The sequence below is a fragment of the Danio rerio genome, chromosome 7 (genome assembly GCF_049306965.1).
Source record: "Danio rerio strain Tuebingen ecotype United States chromosome 7, GRCz12tu, whole genome shotgun sequence".
Taxonomy (NCBI): Eukaryota; Metazoa; Chordata; class Actinopteri; order Cypriniformes; family Danionidae; genus Danio; species Danio rerio.
Window position 1 is genome coordinate 21,875,972 of NC_133182.1, and position 27,991 is coordinate 21,903,962.

Here is a 27,991-nt window from a genome sequence, read left to right on the forward strand (position 1 = left end):
CAATCTAGCCCTTCATCCTGTTCACCCCAAATGACCCGTAAGAATTCAGAATTACAACCATCCTCTCCTGACGTCCGACACATCCATTCTCAGCATTCTCAAAAATCACACACACACACCCACACATACATCCACGAAAATTAATAGAAACCTACAGTGCATAATTAATAACGATAAATAGTTGTCTCTATCAACAGTTGGAGGTGCTTGAGGCCATGGTAGATGGAGAAAGGGAGGTCTTTACTTGAACAGCTTCCGAGAAAAACCTGCAGTGATTCCAGCTCTAGGAAATATATATATATAAATAATGACAATTTCATAAACAGTAGAAAAAGAGTCCCAGATAAACCTTCCCAGTTGTGCTGGACAAGCTTCATCAGTCATATGGGGAAAAAGGAGTGATTTCTTGTAGATTTTGGCAGGTGGGTTTGCCGCTTGGCATTCAGGGGGATGTCTTCTCTTCCCTTTGTGAGTAAATCTTTCAAAGTGCTACAACTCCCAGTCATATATTTCCTTTGTAATAGTCCATATCCTGCCTCCTGATATGAGGAGCTTTGATTAGTTTGGCCTTTGCCCTGAATTGTTTATCAGCTGACACCCTGTCGACAGACAGGTGCATTGGCGAGCAGCAGACGCGCTTTTCCCCGAAGAAAGTTGACATGGACCTGAAACAGCTCTGAGATCGAGGATATTTTCTGTGTCTCCTTGTCTTCTCCACTACTGGTTGGAGGTACATATTCCTGATGGACAAAGAGAAAGGAGTTAAAAAGTTAGGTTCTGTCAGTCTTTAGTCTTTTAAGTCTTTTCAAATTGGAAATAAACCATACACCATTTATCTTGATTTCCATTCATGCCTTCATTTGCTATATTCACCAAAGCAGATAACATCAGAATAGAGAAGGATTTTCAGACTCCATCTGATATATATTCGACACACACAAACACACACACACAAACACAAACACACACACACACATACATACATACACACACTTTATTAGGTACACCTGTCCAACTTCTCGTTAAACCAAATTTCAAATCAGCCAAGGCACATAGCAGCAACTCAATGCATTTAGGCATGTAGACATGGTCGAGATGATTTGCTGCAGTTCAAACCAAAGCAACAGTACCTCAATTAACCACTCGTTACAATCGAGGTATGCAGAAAAGCATCTCTGAATGCACAACACGTCAAACCTTGAGGCAGATGGATTTCAGCAGCAGAAGACCACACTGGGTGCCACTACTGTCAGCTAAGAACAAGGAACTGAGGCTAAAATTAACACAGGCTCACGAAAATAGGACAACAGAACGTTTGAAAAACATTGCCTGGTCTGATGAGTCTCGGTTTCTGCTGTGACATTCAGATGGTGGGGTCAAAATTTGGCATCAACAACATGAAAGCATGGATCCATCCTGTCTTGTATAAATGGTTCGGGCTGGTGGTGGTGGTGGTGGTGGTGTAATGATGTGTGGGATACTTTCTTGGCACCCTTTGAGCCCATTAGTACCAATTGTGTCAACGCCACAGCCTACCTGTGTATTGTTACTGACCATGTCCATTACTTTATGACCACAGTGTACCTATTCTCTGATGGCTACCTCCAGCAGGATAACACACCATGTCAGACAGCATGAATCATCTCAGACTGGTTTCTTGAACATGAACAATGAGTTCACTGTACTCAAATGGCCTCCACAGTCACCAGTCCTCAATCCAATAGAGCACCTTTGGGATGTGGTGGAACAGAAGATTCGCATCATGGATGTGCAGCCGACAAATCTGCAGCAACTGCGTGATGCTATCATGTCAACATAGACAATTTTTTCAGAGGAATATTTCCAGTACCTTGGTGAATCTATGCCACAAAGGATTAATGCAGTTCTAAAGAGGGTCCAATCTGATACTAGTGGCCAGTAAATGTGTATGTGTGTATTTATTTATATTTATACTGCACACTTCCACAAGGAGGAAATCAACCTTGTTATTCATTACATGGGAAAAAAACAAGTTTGTAAGCATAAAAATGTTTTTGCAGTTTATATAGAAGTTGCAAATTGATGTTTCCCATTTTTCAGTTTACAATGTCAATTTACAGAATTTGAATATTAATGGAAAAGCAGCCATGCCTCGTGCATCATCTGAAATAAAACCTAAATATAAATCTCTGAAATCAGACATGTTTACTTGTTTTCTTTACATTAGTACCAATCATACTTGGTATTAACAATCCTTAATGCAAATGTATATGGACATGTTCATGCATAGCGATGCGGTGGCATAGAAGGTAGTGCTGCCGCCTTACAGCAAGAAGGTCGCTGGTTCGAGCCTTGGCTGGTTCAGGTGGCATTTCTCTGTGGAGTTTGCATGTTCTCCCCCGCGTTCGCGTGGGTTTCCACCAGGTGCTCTGGTTTCCCCCACAAGTCCAAAGACATGTGGTACAGATGAATTGGGTAAGCTAAAATTGTCCGTAGTCTATGTGTGTGAATGAGTGTATGGGTGATTCTCAGTGATGATTGCAGCTGGAAGGGCATCCACAGCGTAAAACATGCTGGATAAGTTAGCGGTTCATTCTGCGGTGGCGACTCCAGATTATTAAAGGGACTAAGCCGAAAAGAAAATTAATGAATGAATGTTTATTTATTGTGAGAAATATTTTAGCATAACCCCACTGATTGTTATGTAACACTATGACACAATCACCATAGAGTGACGAAGCTCAGACTTGCTCAGTTCCTGAAGCTGACATAAGTTTGTCGAACATGCTTGATTAGCATAACATCCATTTTCCTCTTCCTGTAGCTTTAGTGTTGAAGCATGACATAAGCAAAACCGAGTTCATGGGGTTTGATTCCCAGGGAACAGACAAGCTGACGTTCTTAGATGTAATGCATGTACAGTACTGTGAAAAAAGAAACTTTGGCTAATATTACATGTGTGGGTATATAATAATCATATACTACAGTATTATGTTACGACTCTGGTCTAGGGTCAACAATGTAACATAAAAAAACACTGGACAAATAAAAATCAATTTTAAAAACCCTTGGAGTCGAGTCCATTCATTTATCTTTTTTTTTGTCTTTTACCTTTTTTAAACACCCAAAATGTAAAACCAAATACCAACAGAGGACCCACAGAAAAATGAACCTGAACAGTGAAATCGTATTAACAGAGAAAATCAGCTAATAAAAGACAGACAGGCTTGAAGTGGACTCCACAAAGCCCAGACCTGAGCATTATAGAGGTTGCAATGGCTTATCTGAATGTTAAAACCCCTAAATCTAAAGACAAAATTGGCATAGTTCTGAAAGAAGCCCAGTCTCCCCAAAAACAGAATGTGCTTTGTGCCAAGAGAGGTTTATTGTGGATAGCTGCAGTCATATGTCTGCTCTTATGTCCTGAAACACATAACGATTTCACTTACTTTTAAGAGTTCACACTTAGCTGATGATTGTTAGTAAAGCTAGTTTGGCGTGCTGTCCCGGGAGAGAGCCCTGAGCTTATAAGATCCTCGAGCCCTGGGCTCCCTCCCGTTGCAAGGCGAGAGGGGAGTTTGAGCTCAGGTAGATCTCGATGACTCCCCTTCTTGCTTGTTGTAGCTAAGTGTCGGATATGTATGCTGAAGGGTGTACTCAGAGTTTAGCTAATGTATTTTGATTAATTGTTTATAGTGCTTGTTTTTGAACTGTGGGAGGAAACCGGAGGACCCGGGGAAAACCCACGCGACCACGGGGAGAACGAGCAAACTCCGCACAGAAATGCCATCTGGTTTGGAAAAGAATTAAACCAGGGGCATTCTTGCTGTGAGGCAACAGCGCTAATCGCTGGCCACCATGACGCCCGTTTGAAAGGAGGGAAAGTAGGGTTGGGTGGGGGGGTTTCTTCAAGACGAAGATATTGAGATGAGAAAAGTCTGGTTATTTATAGTGAGTTAGGGATCGTCTAATAGGATAATCAGTCATTAGCTAAAGTTGGAACAGCTGTGAACAATCATAAGCACGTGAGCCTCTCGAAATTTGTTTATGAATAAACTTCACTAAGATAACTAATTAAAAGAATATATGCAACACCCTTAAACTATTCTCTTAGGCAAAAGAGAATTTTCCTAATAATTGTCATATAGCCTAGGGCAGACTAGGCCAAACTTTTGAGCCCCAAAATAACAATGCAAGTGACTTGCAACCCCCAATATCTTCTGAGGTGGTGATAAATATATAAACATTGTGTACAACGGCACACACATACCAATTGGCCCAAATCTATTCATCATTTAATTTTGAAGAACGCTACTCTAAGACCATTCTCCATGTTCAGTTGTGGCCTGTATATATTTTTAATGTATGTGAGTGCTGTAAAGGTGCCAGAAAGTTTAACCTGGTGCCATGAAATCAATGTGCTTCTTCTGATACTATTGCTGTGTTTTTAATATAATGTAATCATGCCAGGGGTCACAAATGAATTGAAAGGAAAATTACTTTTCATTTGCATGTTGTTTTTTAAATGTTTTTTAATAACATGTTAACAATGTTACTACTAACTACCCTTTTGTTCTTCAGTAGGTTATGGATAAAATATGATAATTCTAATAATTTAATAAAATTAACTTGATTTTTGAAAATTGTCAAGCAACTCCCTCACATCTCAGCCTGCCTGTCGGACATTTCACACTGGATGAAAGATCATCATCTTCAGCTGAACCTCGCAAAAACGGAAATGCTTGTAGTTTCTGCCAACTCGACTCTACACCATAACTTTTCAATCCAGATGGATGGGGCAACCATTACTGCATCCAAAATGGTGAAAAGCCTTGGAGTAACGATGGATGACCAACTAAACTTCTCTGACCACATTTCTAGAACTGCTCGATCGTGCAGATTCGCACTCTATAACATAAGAAAGATCCGACCATTCTTATCTGAACATGCAGCTCAACTCCTTGTTCAAGCTTTTGTTCTCTCCAGACTGGATTACTGCAACTCTCTACTAGCGGGGCTTCCAGCTAACTCTATCAAGCCTCTTCAGCTGCTTCAGAACGCAGCAGCACGAGTGGTCTTTAATGAACCTAAAAGAGCACATGTCACTCCGCTGCTCATCCATTTGCACTGGCTGCCAGTTGCTGCTTGCATCAAATTCAAAGCTCTAATGTTTGCCTACAAAGCGACTTCTGGCTTTGCTCCTTCTTATCTACTCTCACTTCTGCAGATTTATGTGCCCTCAAAAAACTTGCGTTCTGTGAATGAAAATCGCCTCGTGGTTCCATCCCAAAGGGGGAAGAAATCACTTTCCCGAACTCTCGCGTTCAATCTGCCCAGTTGGTGGAATAAACTCCCTAACTGCATCAGAACTGCAGAGTCACTCGCTGTTTTCAAGAAACGACTAAAACAACTATTTAGTCTCCACTTCACTTCCTAATCTGCAATTGGCTCTCTAGATATACCACTAACTGTACTCCAAAAAAATTTTTTTTTTTAATTACTAATGCTTTCCTTCTTAGACTTTACAGACCTGAAACTTGCCTATAGCACTTATTCATTGTTGCTCTTATAGTTGTGTAAATTGCTTCCTTGTCCTCATTTGTAAGTCGCTTTGGATAAAAGCGTCTGCTAAATGACTAAATGTAAATGTCATAGTCCTGCGACCCGCCTGGGGGTTCCTGACCCCCACTTTGGGAACCACTGGCCTAGTACTCGCGCATCACATCCCCAACATCAGAGGTAGTCAAAAACACAATTAACCAAATTTCTTTCACGGAGCAAGCACACTTATTGTCAAATACAATGGAACAGCCACAAAAATCCACTTACTGCAGGGATTGCAGATCACAGAGTATGGAAACTGCCATATCAAATATCTGGGACACGATTTATATACAGCATATAGCAGAATTCTGTTCTGAGCAGTCAGTTATTTTTTACACACACACATTTGAATGCATTTTAATACTAGGTGGAAACAAGGCCTATTTGTTAAAACATTTTATGAACTCACCGGTATGCTGAGACTTCGCAGCACTTGTCTGATGCTGGCGATGTTTCTAATACTGGCATCTATGTGAGACTGAAGCACTTCAGTCTGATTAGATATCTGTAATGAGCCAATGGCCTCGTTCAGCATGTGTAAGCCTGACTGGACCTCCTGAGCTTGCTCCTCTATCTGAAGTGACAAACAGAGAAGAGTTTTAACCACGTCATTTATTCAGTACCACATTCCGTTCACAGCAAGAACATCATCACTTACATTCATCGCTTCCCAGACTTCAAAATCGACTCTGGTCAGAGGAACAGTGACGTTCGTTGCAATGCTGCAATCGTCCTTACAAGTTCTCTGTGATAACAACAACACTCACAGTGAGAGATCTTTTTTTAGTGGGTAACATGACATTGGCTGCATGTGAAAACTCTAAAATGCTGCATTCGGGGGAAGCGTTCCAAGAAAGGAAGGCATCATGAAGACATTTCTGAATCTAAATTCTGCTTCCCTTAGTTCTATTTATGTTCTATTCTTCGCTGCCTTCGATATCCCACAATCCTGTGCATTCCATTTCTGACAGTTGTGCTAAAAAAAGTCTCAAAGCACCACTTCAGTGTCAATTTGAGAGTAAAAGTATGTCTCCGTCCAACGTTTTCCACTTTTAATGACATTTCTAGCAAGAAATTAGTAGTTAGTAGTAAGTATTGTAGTAAGCAAATAACATGATTTTTATTGGTGTTACGAAAGTCACCATGTCAGATTACGCGATTTTGTCTTGATAAAATCTTCACTTGTCAAGGGTAACAAATGTACCAGACTATATGTCTGTCACGATCAGTCATCCCCCCTGAGGTATACAACGAGCGTTATTTCTTAAAGCAATCACAAATGTTGCTAAAACAATATTTCTTATTTTAATTTCAATGTTTTTTTTATCTTATGTCAATCTAAACAAACATTGATGTTTGCTGACAACTAATAACTACATTATTTAAGGGCATCCGTTACGACATGGATAGGATCAAACTTATGATTCCTTTTTAATAATAAGATATTTTCTTTTAAATCTAAATGTATATTTTTCAGCCATAGGTTGCTTAAACACTCCCTCACCTGAACTGAGATGGAGAAAATCAATAAAAAATCAGATGCTCAAGACAAAATGATGCCATATTAAAAAGTTAGCAAATATGTGACAGAGGTTTGTGATACAGCAATTACCGTCAAGCATTAATAAATTCTTGTTTTCCACAGTGTGAACAAATCATCCACCTGCACATATGAGTAGTGGACGGGAACAAACAAACAAAAATAATTCATATATTTTTATTGGAAAAAATATCTTTTTGAAATGAATTTAGTTTTGTATAATTACTATCTTAATTTTAATGTATTATTGTTAAACAGCTATCTACTAGATAAACAAGATAAATAAAATTAAATTAAAGTGGAATATTTACTGTTTCAGATAAACTTATATTAAACAGTTTTAACTTTTAATGACAAAATCATCCATGACAAAATCATCCATTGAGTCAGTCAGTTTCAATTTAATAAGTTTTATCAAGGCTTTTTCAATGTGTTCCCAGCACTGAACGTGTTCCCAGAACGAACTTGATCATCAGAAGGCTGAGAAAACTCAGAAACTTGTAAATGTCTGTATATTTGAGACAGTCTGTCTAATAAAATTTCTTAAAACACTTTAATATTTTAGAGAAAGCAGTTAAAGTTTGCATAACCAATGACTGATCTTGTCCACCCGAGACTCACTCATAAGTAAATAAGCAGCCTATTTTTTGATTACCTGACCCACGGATTAATGGCAGCGGCGCCTATAACTGAAAAATGATTTGCTCCTATTGTCCATTGTCACCCACGTGACGGAACTCATTGTGAAGATCGGGGAAAAATTAAACAGACTTTCTGCGATGGTGTCGTGAGGTGTCGCATGCATAGTATCAGTCGTCGTGAACAATGCCACATTACACATGAATAAACGATTGAATCTTGAATTGAACAATTGAATGCCCATTTGTTGTCTACAACTCCCCATGATACCTTACGTTAAGGAAATTGTGCCGAAATCATGACAAAATTGTGTGATCTGACCAGGGCTTTACTTACCAAGCCTCTTTCTTTTTTGTTATACATGATTAAATCATTATGCTGTGTTTTAGAATTTGTCTGAAATCTGTTTTATAAGGTGCCTTTGTGCAGTAACACTTCATCCAGAGTCACTGCCTGATTGGCAAGTCACAGTCTAGCTATCTAGCTTTCAGACATAGCTAATGTTTTTGCAAAGATGCTTGGTTGATGCACGTATGAGATTAAAACTGTAGATGAAAAGCAAGAAAGTAGGGATTCCTGTCAAATGTGTTTATGAACTTTATCCATCATGTGCATGTCTCTCACCATAGCAGCCTCTGCATCCCATGCCTCCTTAATGAAATGGTCGAGGACGCGCAGGTCACAGATGGGGCGTAATGGGGAGGACAGGCCTGGACGGGTCCACTCCAGCACCATCAGCAGTAAGGCAAAGAGTCCTGATGCACAAACAACAAATTTGGATGAAACTGAAGAAAATTAAAGATCTGGCAAGCCTGCACTCATAACAGGACATCCAGAAGAGTTGTTCTGTGAGATTAAACATTTCCTACTCTCCAAACCTGCTTCCTGGCATAGCAATTGTATACAGATGCCAGCAGTGGCTTCAAAACTTTAATAATAATAATATGAAAGGAAAAATATGTAAAAGTTTACACTGACAATTTAATAGAACAAAACATGAACATATTGTACAAAACTATAGGCAGGCTGTGAAGTTGAATAAAATGGTTTGATTTAAACCGCATTATTAAAGATTGTTAAATGAAAACTTTAAATTGTAACAACTGAACATACAGTAAGTGCATATTATTTCAAATGAATGCTTAATTAAGGGTCATCTGTACATGCTAAAAAAATAAACCAGTAAAACAACTGCATATATTTTTATTTTGGAATTTCTATGAGCAAATGACTAAAATGTCAATGCAATCAAATGTTCAGCATCATAAAAGGTCTAAGCAGGGATCAAGGCCCTATAGTGCAATGCAAAAGCATAAAAACAGGAAACACCCATACATTACAAACTACAGACATTTTTTTTTTGTTAAAATATACAGCCAGAGAATAGAAATAGTACCAAATATTTTATATCTATTAAAAAAATAAAGTGTCCATTATGTGTTAAAAAGAACAAATTAATGACCATTACATAATCTGTTGGAAAAAATATGTTTAACCAGTTTCTGGACCCCATCAACTTACACAACACTTAAAATCTGTTCAAGTTGTTCTAAACCTGAAAGAGCTTCGTTCCTGCTAAGGATAAAAGAATACATTTTTCTGAATTTGGTTATCAAAAGTTTGTAATAGCTAATACATCTCTTTAAATGACTGCACTATTGTTTCCAGCGGGAAATACATTAATTTGAAAGTTTTTAAATTGGCGTATTTATGCAAATTAATGCATATTAACTGCTTTACCACAAGGTGGAGCACTGCTACCTTTATAAGTCAAATACATTAAGAGATTTTGTACTTTTCTAATCAATGGGCCGGATGAAACACTCCATCTGTAGTTTATCCATTACTAGATACTACTGGAATTTCTATATCTACAGTGCTTAACATATGAGTAAACCTCTCACAAATCTCTGGTATAGATGAATATTTTCCATAGGAATCTTTACAACAGTGTTCTCAAACTCAATTCCTGGAGGGCCACAGCTCTGCATAGTTTAGCTCCAACCACACCTGCATAATAGTCTCTAATACGGTGCTCAGCATAATGAGTACACCCCATTTTGAAAGCTAATATTTTTATCCATTTCTCAGTGAATATGCAATGTATTTGTTGCATTTGAACAAAACAGATTTATTAAAGAGATATATTTAATAAAATAATATTTTAATCACCAAACATATTTAGAAATCGAAAGATAATACAATTGAATTGAATCTAAATATTGAAAAAAATAGTACAACCTACAAAATTTGGGGTTACTAGTTTTTGGACCATTATCGTGAATTATTTGTTAGATAAGCCCCAAGTTTGGTTTCAGTACTGACTAATCTAATGTATATGCATTCATAAAAAAAATCAGAATTTAAAAGGATTGTGAGGGGTGTACTTATATATGCTGAGCACTGTATGTTTTTCAGTATTATATGTGTGCATATTTATTAGATTAGTCAGTATCAAAGCCAAATCTGGAGCTAATGTAACAAAATAACTTGTGATAATGATCTAAAATTAGTACAAATTTAAATGTTAGAGAAAAATATTAAAATTAAAAAAAAATAAAAAGAGCAAAATTCAAGAAAAACTAAACAATTTATAAAATTTGGTTGCAATTTTGTAATTTGTATTTGCCCCCAACATTTCACATAAAGTTAAATGTATTTTTTTTTTTATTTCTAAAAATGTTAAGTGACTAAAATATTATTTTAATAAATATATTCAATTAATAAATCAGTTTTGTTCCAATACACCAACATATTACCTATATTCACTGAGAAATGGATAAAAATAGTCATTTTCGAAATGAAGTGTAGTCCTTTATGCTGAGCACTGTAATATAAAATGCCAGTCTTATTAGTCTACCTCTACAATAAACATCTTTAAATGGGCAACCAAAAAAAATATATAATCGTATAAAAATAAAAATTACAAAAATCAGTGACTACAAACAAACTTTGACTTCGAATAAGATAACCAATAAACACACAATCAATAAATCTGGGGTTGAAACACAAATGTAGTCATACAGAAAACCCACGTGCAACATGGAGACACACCCACACGGTGCTCGGTCTATCTGGAATAAACAGACAGATTACACAGAAAGAGTGTTTGTGTATGTCTGGTCTGCAGCCTCTAATCCTCCATCACATGCGTGTCAGATTTTGCAAAACTACACGTCCAAGTCAGGGCAAAAAAAAAATGAAATGAAAAAAAAAATACATATTTGCTGTGGCAACAAATGCTAATTCTAATCTTTTCCTATTGCTTTTTTCGCTGACCACTCCATAGCATTGCTTAGTGTGCACTTTTTGGGCAGATCAGTGTTAGTAAGTGAATAGGTATTTCCAGTGCAGCTAAAGCATGTGATATTATAGCGCTCTTTTCTTTTTGGCCCTTTTTGAATGCCGGCTTTCAGCTTTTGCAGGCTCTGACGCAGTAAGACTCTGATCAAAGCAGATGTCCCCTCTGGAGATGCTCTGAGCTCGAGCACACGCTATGAAGCCCTCCAGGATGGCTCAAAATTTCAAGTTATGAGATAATGAGCAGAATTGAAGAATGGCTGTGGATCGGAGTTGCTCTTTTGGCCTTAGCTTGACAAATCCCTTTACTGCTGATCTTGGCAGAGAATGGTGTCTTGTCACTAGAACAGCAGAGGTTCTGTTGACACCATGACCTATCAAAAAACCAGGAACTGCTACAGAAACACACAAAGCCTGTCTGAATGCAGCAGAATGCACGTCCACCATTTAATCAGCCAATGCCTGACAGCTTTTCCAGGAACTTGAGCTATATTTTGTTTGAGGGTTTTGTGGTCACGTAATTGAATTAAATGAAGGCCTCCCGCATCTCAACATACAGATGTTATCTCTGCAAACAGTGCTTTCTTTTAGGCAACCCCGTCTCCGACTCTAATTCAGTTAAAGTGACTCTACTTATAGGTCACATTCAGAGGCCACCATGCATGGTTTTCCTCACGTGCCACCATAAGCACGTTTTCTTTACACTAGCGTTCAAAAGGTTTAAGGCAGGTAGGATAATTGATTGTTTAATGTAAAGTCTCCTATGCACATCCCACACTAAAACAGACGATATTTCATGTTACAGTAAAAAAAATGTAATGTAATCAATAAGTTTCTAACTCCCTTGTGGGATTTATAGGGTTAAAAAAAAGCTAAACAGAAATAAAAATACTTAAAAAATAATCTAATAGACAAAAATATATAACAAACAAATCAATGCTTTAAAATATTTTAAAATGATTTAATATGACAAAACACAATTTTACAATCTAAAACATCTGCTTTCAAATTGTGCACATTTAAAATTGCAACTGGTTCCTGTAATGTTTAGCATCATATTTCATGTCTTAAAAGTTACATGATCCCACTGAAAGGATACTAATATGATGAATTAGTGCTCAATAACAAGTAATTTATTATACACAATTAAAACTGTGTTATTATTTATAAAGTATTCTGATTGTTCATGCTACTTATTTAAAATGAGCTAAATCAACACAATCCTTGAGTTTTATTTGGGACAACTTAATTGTTTTATGTTCAATTCATTTAAATATGTGGAAACTTAATCGGTTTATGTTGGGTCATCATGTAGGAATTGTGTGGAACCCAGCATTTTTTTACAGTGTATTATTAGTATTCATTCATCCACTTTATTAATCCGGGGTTGGCACAGCGGAATGAACCGCCAACTTATCCAGCAAGTTTTTACGCTGCGGATGCCCTTCCAGCCGCAACCCATCTCTGGGAAACATCCACACACACACACACTCATACACTATGGACTATTTAGCCTACCCAATTCACCTGTACCACATTTCTTTGGACTGTGGGGGAAACCGGAGCACCCGGAGGAAACCCACGCGAAGGCAGGGAGAACATGCAAACTCCACACAGAAACGCCAACTGAGCCGAGGTTCGAACCAGCGACCTTCTTGCTGTGAGGTGACAGCACTACCTACTGCGCCACTGCCTCGCCGGTATTATTAGTAGTACTAGTTAATAAACAGTTTCTTAATATTAAATCGCAGAGATCATATTTATTTATTTTCTGCCATCTTAAGTAAGTTTGTAAAAATGCACCTAATAATAAAAGTCTGATTTATTTAATGCCTATAATTTCTTATTAATCTACAACTTTTGAATGATGGAGTTCATAATATTAGTGTGTTTTTTAATGTGCCACAAATATTTGGACACAAAGAAACTGGGAATGTACAGTATATTATATTCACGAGGAGCTTTATGAAATAAAGAAAAATGTGCCTCCTACAATGAGCAATCTGATTTAATAAGGTTGCTTTTTGATAAAGAACATGCGAACTCTCTATATCCTTGCACACACATACACTTGACCTTCTCTCACTGAATGAATAAATGACAACAGGCAACAGGAAAAGGGGTAGCGACAACCCATGCCTTACACTCCAGCAGAGAGAACAGCCAACACACACTGTGTCTGAGTTTGAGGGCTTAGGATCTTAGCCAATGCTAGAGGTAACAGGGAAAGGGCCAGTGCTAAATGCCATCAACTAGAGTCTATTTTTTGCCTTGCAAATTGAGCGCGGTCATGGTGGCAAGTCTTACCCCTGGTAAAATCAAGGACCTACAAAAGTATAAATCTGACACAATACAGCAAGTGTGAAAACACAAATCCACCACATCTTTCAAGCCTTCGATAGTTTTCATAGAAGCTTTAACATAACAGAGAAAAGCTCAAACTGATTATGTACTGTAAAAACATCGATAACACTTTATTTTGATGGTTCATTGGAGTTGTAGTAGACTATCTGCTTAATATTTGTTGATACTGCTCCTTCTAGTCATTTAACTACCTATAAGATCATGTCAACATACAATAACCCTAACCCCAACCTAAAAATCTACTTATAGTCTAATGAGAATTAGTTGGCATGAACGGACCATAAAAATAAAGTGTGACCAAATTATCTTGTACAAAGTGATAAGATCCTTCTTATAGTCAAAACCACTGGAAAAGCCCTTTTTGGTCATCCCATGATCTGCCTAAGCTTTTTTTTTTCTTTTTCTTCAAAGTCACTCTCACTTTTAAAAGAGAATGTGCTTGTCAATTGTCAGCTTCTGATGATGCAGCAATTGTACACTGAGTCAGCTCTCACTGTAATGTAAAGCTCATGCTTAAAAAAGATGCCAGGTCATGCATGGGAAATTCCAACACAGATGGATCGCAAGTACTGCTGAGAAATCAAAATATGCTTCCTAACTTCCTGTATGATCAATAGATTTACCGTTCTTCAATTAAAACAACCATAAACTGTCATAATTCCAGTGATGAGTTGCTTCAACACACTTAAAGAACTGTCGCGTACATGAAGCGTTCACTTTCATAATGTCAAAATAATGTTACCTGTAAAAGTGTAAATCGTTTTTGTTGTATGAATGCTTAAATGTATAAAAACTAAACGTTAATTTAACTTAAATCGTATTGCTTGCTATATATAAATAATATTAGTTATTTATATATAGCAATATTATAATAGTATATATTGCTAACTATAAATCCCATTCAGACCAACAATTTCCCCACGTGTTTGCCAAATGCACAGTATTATTATTAGAAAGTAGCAATAAAGGTTATGAAAAAGTCTTACCTGAACCGTGAAACATTCGCAAAACAACTTGGCATTTTTCAAACACATGATTAAAAATGACAAATCGCGCGCAAAAACAGCTCAACTTGTGGCACAAAAGACATGGATGGACTGGAGCACAGACGCATCAAGCCCTACGCGCTGCTTCCAAGAACTCAGTGAGAGGCACACGCGATCAAATACTACGACACCGTCCCTTCCCACGAGGCACGTATTAGATCCGTTGAGCTTTGCATCACCCCATTGGCAAGCTTTCTATGAATGTCAATTCCCCTCTCTCCACGAAAGCGACCACGCGATTAAGCAGAAAAGGCTCTCATTAAAGTCCAGTTAAAGCTGGAGAACGGATGTGCGGCAGCTGTGAAATCTTGAGCCTCAGGTAGAAAACAAAAAAAGAAGATTTAACTCACTGATTATCTGCATCTCAGAATCCAGCGCTTACAGGATCCTCTCCCTTTTGTCCATAGCTCCGTCTATTGCCCGTTAATTGCAACCGAAGCTTTTTAAGGTATTGTCAGCACTCATCGGTTCCGTAATGCTTATTTATTTATTTTCAATCCATGACTTTGAAAATAAAAATCAAATATAACAGTCTCGTGATACTTATCAGATCAGCTTCCTGTTTTGGAAAGGATTAGTCTTTCATTGTTACTCACATAATAATCTGTTTTCTCAAAGTAGTCTACACAAGTAAATAATGCACCAAAAGGGGTTAGCAGGGCTTCCTCTCAATGTAATTTATACAATGATCTTTTAACTGCATTTTCCACTGTATACTTCCAGATAAGGGGTGGCAATACAAAGACATGAAACAGAGCTGGTAACCTAGCAACTTAAAACATTTCAAGCCAGACAAATTTATGACTGAAACTTGTGCAGGATGCTCCTGGGATACTATCCTAAAAATAGTCCAAAAAATGTCTAAATTCATTCTAATAAACCATTCAGGGAAAGTTACAATGATTGCTCAGCCTAAAATTAAAACATTCAGCCTCAAGTGGTCCCAAACATCTAAGAATTTCCTTTTTTTATGTTTTAACCGGTAACCACTTCCATAGTAAAAAACAAACTCTAAATACCATGGAAGTCGGTTGTTTATCATTTTCTAAACGATTATCTTATGCATTCAAAAGAAAAAAATCTTAATCAGGTTTGTCACAAAAAAAGATATTTCAAAATCTGTTGGAAATTTATAGGCCAGACAGAATCTGCAGATAATTTTTGCTATTTCTGCAGAGAATTTGCAAATAAATCTGCGGATTATGATGAGCATCATAACTACAAACTTAATATATGAAATAAAAAATACATTTTTGACTTATTTAATTTTTACAATGCAAATCCTATTAGATCCACTTATTTGGTAAACAAAGCAAGTCTCTCATATAATATCTCTACTAAAAGACAGAAAATATTACTTTATAATCTGTTTTGTAAATAAATCATATAAAGATTTTAATATGACTTATTATATCACAATAACATTAGTAAAATTAATTTAAAATCTGAATAAACATAGACCTGCTTTATTTACCAAATAAGTGGATCGAATTGGATTTGCTTTTTAAACATGAAATAAAAGTAAAAAGGCATTGTTTTTTGTTTCATATAATAAGTTTGTAGTTATGATACTCCTAAAATCATCATCAATCCGCAGACTTTTTACAAATTCTTCGCAGAAATAGCAAAAAATGTTTATCTGGCCCTAGGTATAATGGTTTTCCAACATTTTTTGAAATAGACTTTTTTGTAACAAGTAAAATGCAAGTAAAAAAACCCTGAAAATTCTGTTGTCATTTACTGATCCATCACTTGTCACAAACCTGATTGAGATTTTTTCTTTTGATTGCATATAAAATAATGATACACAACTGACTTCCATAGTTTTTGGAGTTTGTTTTCTACTATGGAAGTCAGTGGTTACCAGTTCCAAATTTCTTCATAATATCTTTGTGTTCAACAAAATAAAGGAACTCATATAGGTTTGGGACCACTTGAGGCTGAGAATGGTTTAATTTTAATAATAATAATAATAATACATTTTATTTAAAGGCGCCTTTCTAGCAACTCAAGGACACCGTACAGTCAACAAGAGCAATAAAACAACAAGAGAAATAATAAAATATACACAGCAATAGTGCAAATAAAATTAAGTATTAAAAGCCATCTTAAATAAGTGGGTTTTGAGTCTTGAATTTTAGGCTGAACCATCATTTTATCCTTTTCTGAATGTTTATTTGAATGCATTTAGACATTCTGGACTTTTTACTTACACACATTTACACAAGTAAATACATAGACTCAATGATGAGCTAAAAATCTGTGAAAATCTGCAGATTTGTGCGCACACAAATTCCGTCTGGGCCCTACTTATAGCCATAGAATTGCATAGTATTTATTTTTCCGGCGATGGAATCAAAAGTTATCGATTTCCAACATTCTTCAAAATATCTTATTTTGTGTTTAGCAGAAGAAAAAAAAACTTATAAAGTTTTTTTAATCACTTCGGAGCAAATACTGAATCAATAATCAATTTCAAATTTTTGGGTGAACTGTCTCTATAAGGTATCAAAACTACTTTATATCAGTCTAAATTAACCATGTTTAAACAGCAAATAAAAAGGGCTATCCAGGAAAGTAACGTGAGCCAACTCAGGAAAGCATTCTGGGTCACTAAGAAGACAAAGAGTGTACAGAGTTCAAAGCCTCCGAATTTACCCTCAGGGATCAATAAAATGTATCTAAAGATCTCTACAGGGCATTCAGATTCCCTATGGATTTTGTCTACAGTTCAAAGGTTACTCATGTGGCTGTTTTATGCCAAATTAATTAAAACCTAATTGACGTCGGTTTCAGTTAAGTCAACTTGAAGTTCCCTTTTTAATATCTTGTACGAAGTTGACGTTTGTAGTTAACTTGCATCTCGCATGCTTAGATCAGTTTACCAGGATGCCAGGAAAGAGGATAGAGGTTGTTTGGTCAACAGTTGTACATATATATTCTAAGTAATCATGTCCCAACCTCTCTCGATTCTACGCATAATCAATATAAATTGGCTCTATTTGTATAAATGCTTGTGCAAATATTAGAATACTTTTGTTTGTTTATTAAATACAACTCCTCCAAGGCACTCTGCTGACATTACCTTCTGACCTGTTTGCATTTCATACAACTATAATAGCAGTATGGCTTCCGCTGTGTATTATTCTATCCATTCGATAAACATCATATTCGGTGTCTCCAAGTTGGCTTTTTGTCACAGCTCTGGAGTTCACGAAGCTCTAAAAACAATTTGGATATCGCTGTGTATTATTTCCTCTGTTTTAGTAAACATGACAATAATAAGGTGTTTGCGCACACATACAGACAGCACGAGTTGTGCACTGCAGACAGACAGTGTGTTTGTTGTCATAGCTCAAAATCATTTGTCGTCTTGTTTGATCAAACTACTGTGTTTGCTCTGCCTGAGCCAAACTGAGAGGCTGGAGAGACAAGGTACGTGCTGTGGAACATGTGTCATGGCTGGGGAGGGGGCGAGGGACGGAGAGTCTCGGCATAGTGACTCCGAGGCTTGGACCCTGTCATTGAAACTGGAATGGTTAAAAAAAGAGAGAGAGAGGGGGTTATGTGTGGGAAGACCCAAGGACACCCCTCCTCTTTATACTAGTAAACAAAGACGGGCAGAAGTTGACAAATGCAGAGTCAAGAGAGTGAGAATAAGAGGGAGATCTGCATAGTAAATAGAGAATGACAATACATCCAGTGTCTGAATAGGAAGCGAGCCAGATCAGACTCCTTGTTTGAGGTCTAGTGGCGCGCCACAAGACAGGAAGCTCACTAGAAAGAATGGGGGACGGGGAGGTCGGAGCCACTAAGGTGGCCAGTCGGAAGTTATTGTTTCCGAATAAGAAGCATCCAGAAGAATCGCAAGTTCATTGGGTAGCACTTGCTTTGTTATAAGAGAAATTGTTTGTACAGTTAGTGATCCTTTTTTTCCACAGCTTTTACGTGTTACATCAATCAAAGAGAATCAAGCGTCAAAGAAATTAAGTCAATACAGCTTCTGTTTTTCACCAGCACATTGGTATATGCCCTGTTATGAAAATAAAAAAGAACAATTACAATACATTTTTTAACACAACTAAATCACTTAAATTTTAATTAGTGTGATAATAGTTCACAAAACTTTGTCAGGTATACTTATATACAGTTGTCAACATTTGGACCAATTTGAAGTGGATCAAATCTTTTCATCAAAGTTGTCTTAAACCTGTTGTACAGCAGCCATTTTTAACAAACATTTTTGATTCAGTTCAAATGTTGACTACTGTATATACACTACCGGTCAAAAGTTTGAGGTCAGTTTTTTTTCATGTTTTTTTTTTTTAAGAAAATAATTTTGTTCATCAAGACGGCATTTATTAAAATGTAAAAAAAAATTGTTAAATACTTGTTTATTAAATATTAATTTATTACTTATTGTATGTAGTTTCAAATTAAATGATTACTCCAGTCATTATTGCTTTTATTACTATCCCCATTATTATTATTAATAATAATAATAACGAATATTAGAGTGATTTCTGAGAGATCATGTGACTCCAATGACTGGAGTAATGAAACAAAAAATTTAACTTTTAAAATCACTGGAATAATTTTAAGTGATTTTACAGTGCAATTAAATTTCACAATTTTACAATTTGTACAGTATTTTTGATTAAATAAATGCAGTCTTGGTGAGCAGAATAGGCTTATTTTAAAAACATAAAAAAAAAAAATAAATAAAAAAAAAAAATCGCACTGACCCTAAACTTTTAACCGGTAGTGTATAAAAGTATATTAAAAAATGTAAAAAATAAAAATAAAAAAAGCCATTTTAAACAACACTAAATACAATGTATTGTGATCATAATTCGTTTTACTTCCATGCTGTCAGTCAAACCACTAGGGTTGCCCATCTGCCAGCAAATAATTTTTCAAATGAATGTTTGAATTTATTAAATGCGATAGCCCCTTGAGATGAACCATCTCATTTTTGAGGGGTTCCTAAGAAGTACACAAAATCAAACAGATTACATCATGTCATAACAAACATACAGCTAAACAAAACAAACAAGCAGCACTACACTTGAAACCCTTCCCACAGGCTAAGCCAACAAAAAAATGTAATCAAAAGTACAAACTATTTGATATACAAATAAATAATAAGCAATTTAATCGGAGCCAATATTAATAACTTTCACAAGTTTCCAAAGGAAGATAAATTAGTTCTAAAGAGACTAAAAGTCTTAATTGAACTAAAAGAAGAAGGAAGATTGTTCCAGTCAAAAGGAGCTTTGTATTGAAAGGACCTACGGCCACTTTCTGTTGTAATTCTTGGAAAAAAAAAGTAATTTTGTTGTGCATGTCAAAAAGAATGTTACAGAATGTTATACTGAATGAGCACAGTTTGTTACAATGAACATTTTATAATGAGAGAAAATTGGTATAACAGAGTTTTTAGTTGACTGCATCATTAAATTCGTTTTAAGTTTTAGTTTTGCCTCTGGTTTACTCGGGGCTCAAAAAACAGCTTGCAGCTTAATTTAAAAATACTTGTAACTATGTAACAATGGGTATTTTGGGTGGGGAATCCCCTTAATGACCTCTCTGAAACTTGTAACACTCTGTCCAGAAACACACTCTTCAAAATAAAACTGCTAGGAACCATTAAAGAAGTTTTCACAGTAATGTCATTGAGGAATCTGTTTGGGGGTTACCAAAAATATTTACATTTAGTCATTTAGCAGATGCTTTTGTCCTTGACTTACAATTGAGGAGGTATTCAGGGATTCAACGAGAAGAGGCAAAACACACAAGAGGTTCTAGTTACACATCATAACTTGTTTGTGCTCAGAGAAACCTTTTAAATAATGTTTAAAAAAAAAAAAATATATATATATATATATATATATATATATATATATATATATATATATATATATATATATATATTTATTTATTTATTTATTTATGTATGTATGTATGTATGTATGTATGTATGTATGTATGTATGTATGTATGTATGTATGTATGTATGTATGTATGTATGTATGTATGTATGTATATATATATATATATATATATATATATATATATATRTGTATATATATATATATATATATATATATATGTATATATATATATATATATATATATGTATATATATATATATATATATGTATATATATATATATATATATATATATATATGTATATATATATATATATATATATATGTATATATATATATATATATATATATATATGTATATATATATATATATATATATATATATATATATATATATATATATATATATATATATATATATATGGATGCTAAAGGCCCCACCAGTGCTACTAGAAACTTTCTTTTTAAAAATGTTATTCTGCAATGCTCAATATCGTTTTTCATCTACTTGGTTTCAGGTGATTCACACAGCACCAACAGACAGCCATATACCATCACATGTTTTCCATGTCTGTGTCAGTGGGCATCTGTCTGAGCTCGCTTTTATGGAATGAACAAACTGAACTGCACTTGTCAAGTTGTAGAATGTCCTAGAAGTGACATGTAATCTGGTCCACATTTGTCACCGTCTGTCGGTGCGGTGTGAATTGGTCCTCAAGGGTGATTCTGGGTCTGAATTTACAAATGCAAAATAAATCAATAACACAAATATAAATTGAATTAAATTATTAACATTGATTTGACTGAACTGATTTTTGAAATTGCTGTGTAATGATGTAACTGTGTTGTAAAGGTGAATTTGCATTATAGCCCCTCGAATGATGAAATTCAATATGACCTTACGCTACATGTTATCAAGCATTCATCTATATCAGAGCTTGACCAGTACACTTAGTTTTTGTTTTCTATTTTGGTGTTTTACTGACTAACATGGTTTTGTAACTTTACCAGACCATGATCTATTTGAGAATAATACATTAGCTTAACAACAGCTTTTATCAGTCTTCATGGTTTCATTTAAAGATGCAGAAGGATGTCAAATATATGCACACATAAGTAGAATTTACAGTGTTTTCATAAGTAGAATTTACTTTTTAAAGTGGAGATCAATTTTAGACAACTTATAATTTCCTAACTGTCATTGCCGAGTTTACTGCTGAGTGCGATTTAAAATTATCCTAACAAAAATGAAAGAGCACAGTTTTTAAGCATATTTTTTGTTATATATTATGAAACTGACTAAAAATGCAGGTGAGATGAAAAAGAATACTGAGCATAAAAATATTAGGGCCACGCAGTGTCGCAGTAGGTAGTGCTGTCGCCTCGCAGCAAGAAGGTCGCTGGCTCGAGCCTTGGCATTTCTGTGTGGAGTTTGCATGTTCTCTCTGCGTTCGCGTGGGTTTCCTCCAGGTGCTCCAGTTTCCCCCACAGTCCAAAGACATGTGGTACAGGTGAATTGGGTAGGCAAAGGTTTCCGTAGTGTGTGTGAATGAGTGTGTGTGAATGTTTTCCAGAGATGGGTTGCGGCTGGAAGGGCATCCGTTGCATTAAAACTTGCTGGATAAGTTGGCGATTCATTCCACTGTGGCGACCCCAGATTAATAAAGGGACTAAGCCGAAAAGAAAAATGAATGAGTGAATGAATGAACATAAGAATGTTAAAAAAATTGTGTTTAAATTAATTTGGTTTTAAGTTTTTTGGTGTTAATCAGGCAACTGTTTGTACTTTCCTTAATCAGCTGACTAAATTTCTAACGTTGAATGTCACAAGTCTATCAGTCAGAAATTTTCATGCAGGACAAAGCTCTGTCAAAAACGAGCAGTTCCTTAAACATTAACCTTTTTTTGGTGATTTCCCAAAATATTATATATGCTATACTAAACTATTAGAATTACCATATTTTATCCATAATCTACAGAAGATAACTTAAGAGTTACATAAAAAACAACATGCAAATAAAAAGCCAGCAGCCTTTCAATTCTTTTTCAATTGGATTGCGACCACTGGGTTATTACGCTAGATCAATGACACAGCATTAGTGTTAATTGCAGCAGATTGAAACTATGACAAAAAATTATATGATTGTTAGACTATTGCACTTTTTTGTTTTGTCGATAAGCTAGTCTATATAGTTCCTACTGGTGTCTGTTCACCATTTTCTGCAATGTTTGCATCTTTATAACCACCTCCGAGGATAGTGGGGGTTGCAAGTCATTGGAATTGTTGTGCAGAGCTGCGGCCCTTTTGGAACTGAGTTTGACACCTGTGCTCTAGATAGAATAACCTTAAAAGGGATAGTTCACACATAAATTACAATTTACACTCTATTTACTCACCCTCAAGTGGTTTCAAACCTTGACAAGTTTCTTTTTTTCTATTGAACACTACAGATTATTTTGAAGAAAGCTGAAAACCTGTAGGGTGGCACAGTGGCTCAGTGGTTAGCACTGTTGCCGGGGGTCACGAGCTGAAAAGTTTGGGAACCCCTGGCATAGGCACAGCATATAAACATGTTTTGAACAAGATTACGTTACCTCTGAAAAAAGTCTACTATATATTCATTATATTTAAGTTTGCATAAATTATATTTTTGTCTTTGTGTATTTCTTTTACATGACCTCTTTGTGAGTTTATTTTACAATCTAATGGTATTTTACAATCTAAACAGTGAATTACAATAAATTTCAGTCTGGCCCATCACTTCACCCATATCTTCTACCTTTCTTTCCCATTTGATTTTAAATAAAAGCTTATAGTTTATTTTTAGTTACATAAATTCACTTTGTTTCTTTTTTAAAATGATGTGAATCCAAAAATGGAACATTTCATCTTTCAGTGACCTACATAAACGGTATTATTATTGTTTAATGAATACTTTTAGAGGTAGGAATACATTTCGCAGGTATACATGCACTCGTTTGACAGAAAAGACATTATCCTAATAATTTTTACAAAATATTTATATTAAACAAATAGTGTGAGCCTTCTGTCCATTGAAAAGTATCAGTTGCAATACCACACTGATAATAAGTTCAGTTTGTGCACTCAGCATATAAGAATAATTTCTGAAAGATCATGTGACATGAATAATGATGCTGAACATTCAGTTTTGCATCACATGAATGAAATACAACTCAGATACAATTCACCACTTTTTCCACAATTCTTATCTTTGTATTTTGTCAACTAAATAAGGTTAAAAATAATCAGCAAATTACAGTCTTGATTTTTATTACATTTTATAAAATGTGCCAACTTTTCTGAAATTCAAATTGTAGACAAAATATTAAAATAATCTCTTTTTTACTGTATGCTTTCATCACATAAACAAATCCTCAGTGAGGATAATACCCAAACAATCTCTAAATTTGAATACCCCATACTCCCAACTAAAGGTTAAAGTTCAGTTCATCGCCTTAAAAGCATTATCATGCAGTCATAGAAATGAATTAAAAGGGCAAGATCCTTCTATGTTTAAAGATAAGGGCCAAAAGAGGCAGCCTGCAGATTTGGCAGCGTTCTCCACACACATGCAGCCTGCTGTTGGCTCGACTGACTAAACAACCTGACTGATTGTTTTAGGAAGACCCCTTCCTCTCGCCCTGGACCCCGCTCACCACCCCTTCGTCTTTATCTATAAATATCACGCTGCTCTTTAGGAGGTGTCAGGATTTTAATAGACTGGAAAGAGCTTCATCGACTGATAAAATCTTCACTTTACAGTGACAGACGGTCAGCAATATCTGGCTGGAAAGCATATAGGGATATTTCTAGCTTTGGCCTTTGCTCTTTAAAGCAGAGACAAATCATTTCTGGCACCAACAAAAAGTGAACCTCCCTTTTTTAAAGAATTCATTTATTTATTTGGATTTTTTCTTCAGCAGATCATTTTATGTCAGCTGAATTGTTTTTCTTTGCCGATGCATGATATGCCTTGTGCACAACTCTACTGGTTATAAATACAATGCTATAAAAATGCTAAAGAGTAGGAGTCAAACACACTCTTTGCTTTAAGTCACATAGTGAACAGTTCACTGATAAACTCAGGTTAAGAACATTTTAAAATTAGCTGATAGGCTTGTGTGTGATCCACTGCCACTGACAGTTATTGTTGCTAGAAAAGTACTCCTTGTTCTTGCTTAAACAGCAGATGCAAGCTAATCATGTCACTATGCCAAATTCACAGTTAAACAATTCAGAGAATGACTGACAACCTGCCAATTGACAAAAAGAAATCCCGAGGTCATTTTATGAATGAAGACTGCACTGCTTCAGCAACTGCACAAGCTAACAAAAGCCAATAATGTTGCTATAAGTGTCTTGCATAACATTGCATAAACATTCATAATAAAAAAAGCTAAACCTGTGAGCTTAGAAAGGTTTTGGCAACAAACATTTAAAATAAAAAAAAGTTTTGGCAACACTTAAGTTAGTAATTCCTCTCTACTTTATGTTACAATATTTGCCTGCTATTTTCAAGCATTAATAATGCATATTAACAATGAAAAGAATCCAACAAGAAAAGGCTGACTCCATTTCAATCTGACACTGCCATTCTGCACTCACCTTCAGTTATCCGTACAGTCTTGACTCCTGCTTGAATCATAATTACACAACCACTAACAGTTTGACCTCTTTAGATAGAAGGTTTTATTTTTCTCCCATTGTAACCACAGGATTTTGCATCAGGGACTTGACATGTAAGTTAGTTTTGGAATGCCTTCCATCTCTGGATTTGAGTCTCATCTTAAGTGTTCATCTTTAGTCTATCTCAAGTCAAAACATTACATTTCAGGCCAGCGTTCACACATCCCTTATCGTGCATTGTTTATCGTAGTCTATTCGTTGACCTTGTGATCTGCTTTTATGCATGCTGATGTTTTTTTGTGTGCTTCTGTTATCTACCTGCTCTGTCTTGACCTTCTTTAAGTAGTATTTTAAACCCCTTTAAATAAATAAATGAAATGAAAAGAACAAGATTGATGTTAGTATTATTTATTTTGTTCAAAAGTTATTTCAAAATATTTGGCTGCTATTTTGTACAGTTTCCTAAATAAAACACGACATGTACATTTAAAACAAGTCATTTAATTTAATTACTAAATGTAATAATGATCACTTCATGTATACAAATCTTCACAACGCAATAGGCAACAACTGTTTACCAAACCAAACCAGTGTACATCCATTCACATTGTCTAATCAGACCTAGTTTGGGATTTGTTTTGCTTAGGACCCATTATTGGCAAAGTGATGAATAATATTACATTTGCCATTTCTCTGGTTGCATTGGTTCTCATGTGGGAAATAGACACACTCTTGTGTTTTTTTCATTAGAAAGCAATTTAGAAACCAAAAGACTGGCACCTCAAATCAAACTGTTCAAAATATGACAAATTACAACATGTGCTTATTTACTCATTGAACAATCAGTTACTTGTTCCAACATTACGTGTTTTAGTAACAGCAATAGGCTGTCATTTATTGCTCAAAATACGGTTTTAATGACACAATACACACATGTAACAGAATGTAGCTTACCTTATTGAAAGCCTGGCCAACACTAGTGCACTCCACAGCGGATCTGAATGGGTCTATACACACTTCCAAAAGCACTGGCTCCCTCTGTTGATGGACTGGCGGTAGCGTTACAAACACAGATGGGTGTCTAGTGTAATTAAAGAATGTACAATAAAGGACTTCGATGTTAGCCACTTGGAAAATGAACATAGGCTAAACCACTGTTTATTGGAGACCTTTAAGCCAACTCACAGCAGAAGAAATGTTATTTTGTCTCAATATGACGATCAAAAGACAATGTAACGACTTTGTGCGACACTGTAGCTGTAAAACAGAAGCGCACACAGCGCTACAAGATACATTTAAGTCATGGATGAATAAATGGTTTCTTTTGACAAAACATATTAGCATCTTTATTTAATGTGGACGGAGTGAAAGTACAAACATGACAAGTTATTTCTCATGCGATGTAAATATTTGTTCATTACAAAAAAGAAAAAAATACATACACTACGCAGCTCTTTGTTTGGTTTGGTAACGTTAAAGTGATGCAGTGGCAACCATTTGGCCAAGTTCGGAAAAGCGACACGACAACAGATTTAATTAAATGTTAAGTTTAACGTTACGTTGTTGGTGAATGTCTACAAAAGACAACTTATTATAAAACAACGACAATTTGTCTTGTTTTGGCATCATTGCTGTCTTGTCAACACTTTTCCATAACCGTTTAACGTTAACGTTACATGTTTTTCTGGCAAACGGTGCAAACAGTAACGGAAAATGGTAAGTCTACGTTATTTGTTTATTTTAAAAGACCCAGATATTGATATCGACTTGATATTTATAGACAGAATTCGTCGTTTAGGCAATTTAATTGTATTTAAACCGGTTGACTGTAAATAAATTACATAAAAACCCTTTCTAAAATCTCTAAGTTGTAGCGGAACGGTTTAGCACGAGCTCATGCACCGCAGGGAAGAGTTTCAGAGATGGACATACGCTCAAGATCACGTGTGTGAAGTTCCTGTCTGTTTTCAATATGTAAACTATTTCGTATCTGATAGACACACATTAACATGGAAAAGACCGAGAAAACAGAAACACTTCAAAAACAGTGTATAGACTGGGGTAGATATGTTAATGAACAAACGCCAATGGCTGCCAATAAGGAAACGTGGAGGGATGTGTTGGTAAATAATGCCCATGTCGGCCTGCCTCCGCCGTCTGCAGACTGTGACAGATGCTCAGTCATATCAGGAGAGTGTCTCTATTATCATTATGGCTGCGATGGCAAGGACGACAGAGGTTGGGGTTGTGGATACAGAACTATTCAGACCATTTCTTCATGGTTGTGTCTTAATCAACCTGTAAGCGTGAGACACCCACCAAGTATTTCCGAAATACAGCAGACTTTGGTGGAAATAGGAGACAAACCTGATTCATTCCTGGGCTCCAGGGAGTGGATCGGGACGTTTGAGGCTAGTCTTGTTCTTGACCAGCTCTATGATGTTCCCTGTCGCATAGTGCACGTGCGGTATGGCGGAGAGCTCGATCAGGCCGTAGAGGATCTTCATAACCACTTTCTTACGCGTGGATCACCTGTTATGATGGGAGGGGAAAGGGACAACTCCTCTAAGGGGATTTTAGGTGTGAGCACCAGTAAACACGGGAGTTATCTGCTTGTTATGGATCCTCACTATTACGGCTGTGCCTTAGATAAAAACACTTTACAAGCGCAAGGTTGGGTTTCATGGAAACCAGTTAGTTCTCTGGACCAGTGTTCTTTCTACAACATCTGCCTGCCTCTTACTGCTAAGAAATAACAGGGTTTAATTTTTCATAAACTCATGTTGTCTATAATTGTATGTATTGACTTCATAATAGTATACAATGTCCTAACTCAAAGATACAGATGGAAACAATGACTATGATTGCATACAGTTTTAAACTACAGTTTTATACGGTGTAAACATTTTCCTGTTTCACCTCATCACATTATTAAAATATCTAAATGAAAATGTCTGACTTCCTTGCCCCTGACTTTT

General features: G+C 35.8%; 2 protein-coding genes across 4 annotated transcripts; one reads left to right on the plus strand and one right to left on the minus strand.

Annotated features, from left to right (window-relative positions):
* Positions 1-127: 127 nt before the first annotated feature.
* epoa (erythropoietin a) lies at positions 128-27,480 on the minus strand. Of its 3 annotated transcripts, NM_001115127.1 has the most exon segments (6): positions 128-740; positions 5,993-6,157; positions 6,242-6,328; positions 8,387-8,517; positions 25,968-26,094; positions 27,381-27,480. In NM_001115127.1, coding segments are annotated over 4 exon segments (516 nt in total). In that variant the 5' UTR covers positions 8,498-8,517; positions 25,968-26,094; positions 27,381-27,480; the 3' UTR covers positions 128-587.
* On the plus strand, positions 26,944-27,964 carry ufsp1 (UFM1-specific peptidase 1). The gene is given in 1 exon segment (NM_001089530.1): positions 26,944-27,964. A coding segment is annotated over 1 exon segment (747 nt). The 5' UTR covers positions 26,944-27,022; the 3' UTR covers positions 27,770-27,964.
* The last annotated feature ends 27 nt before the right edge of the window (positions 27,965-27,991 follow it).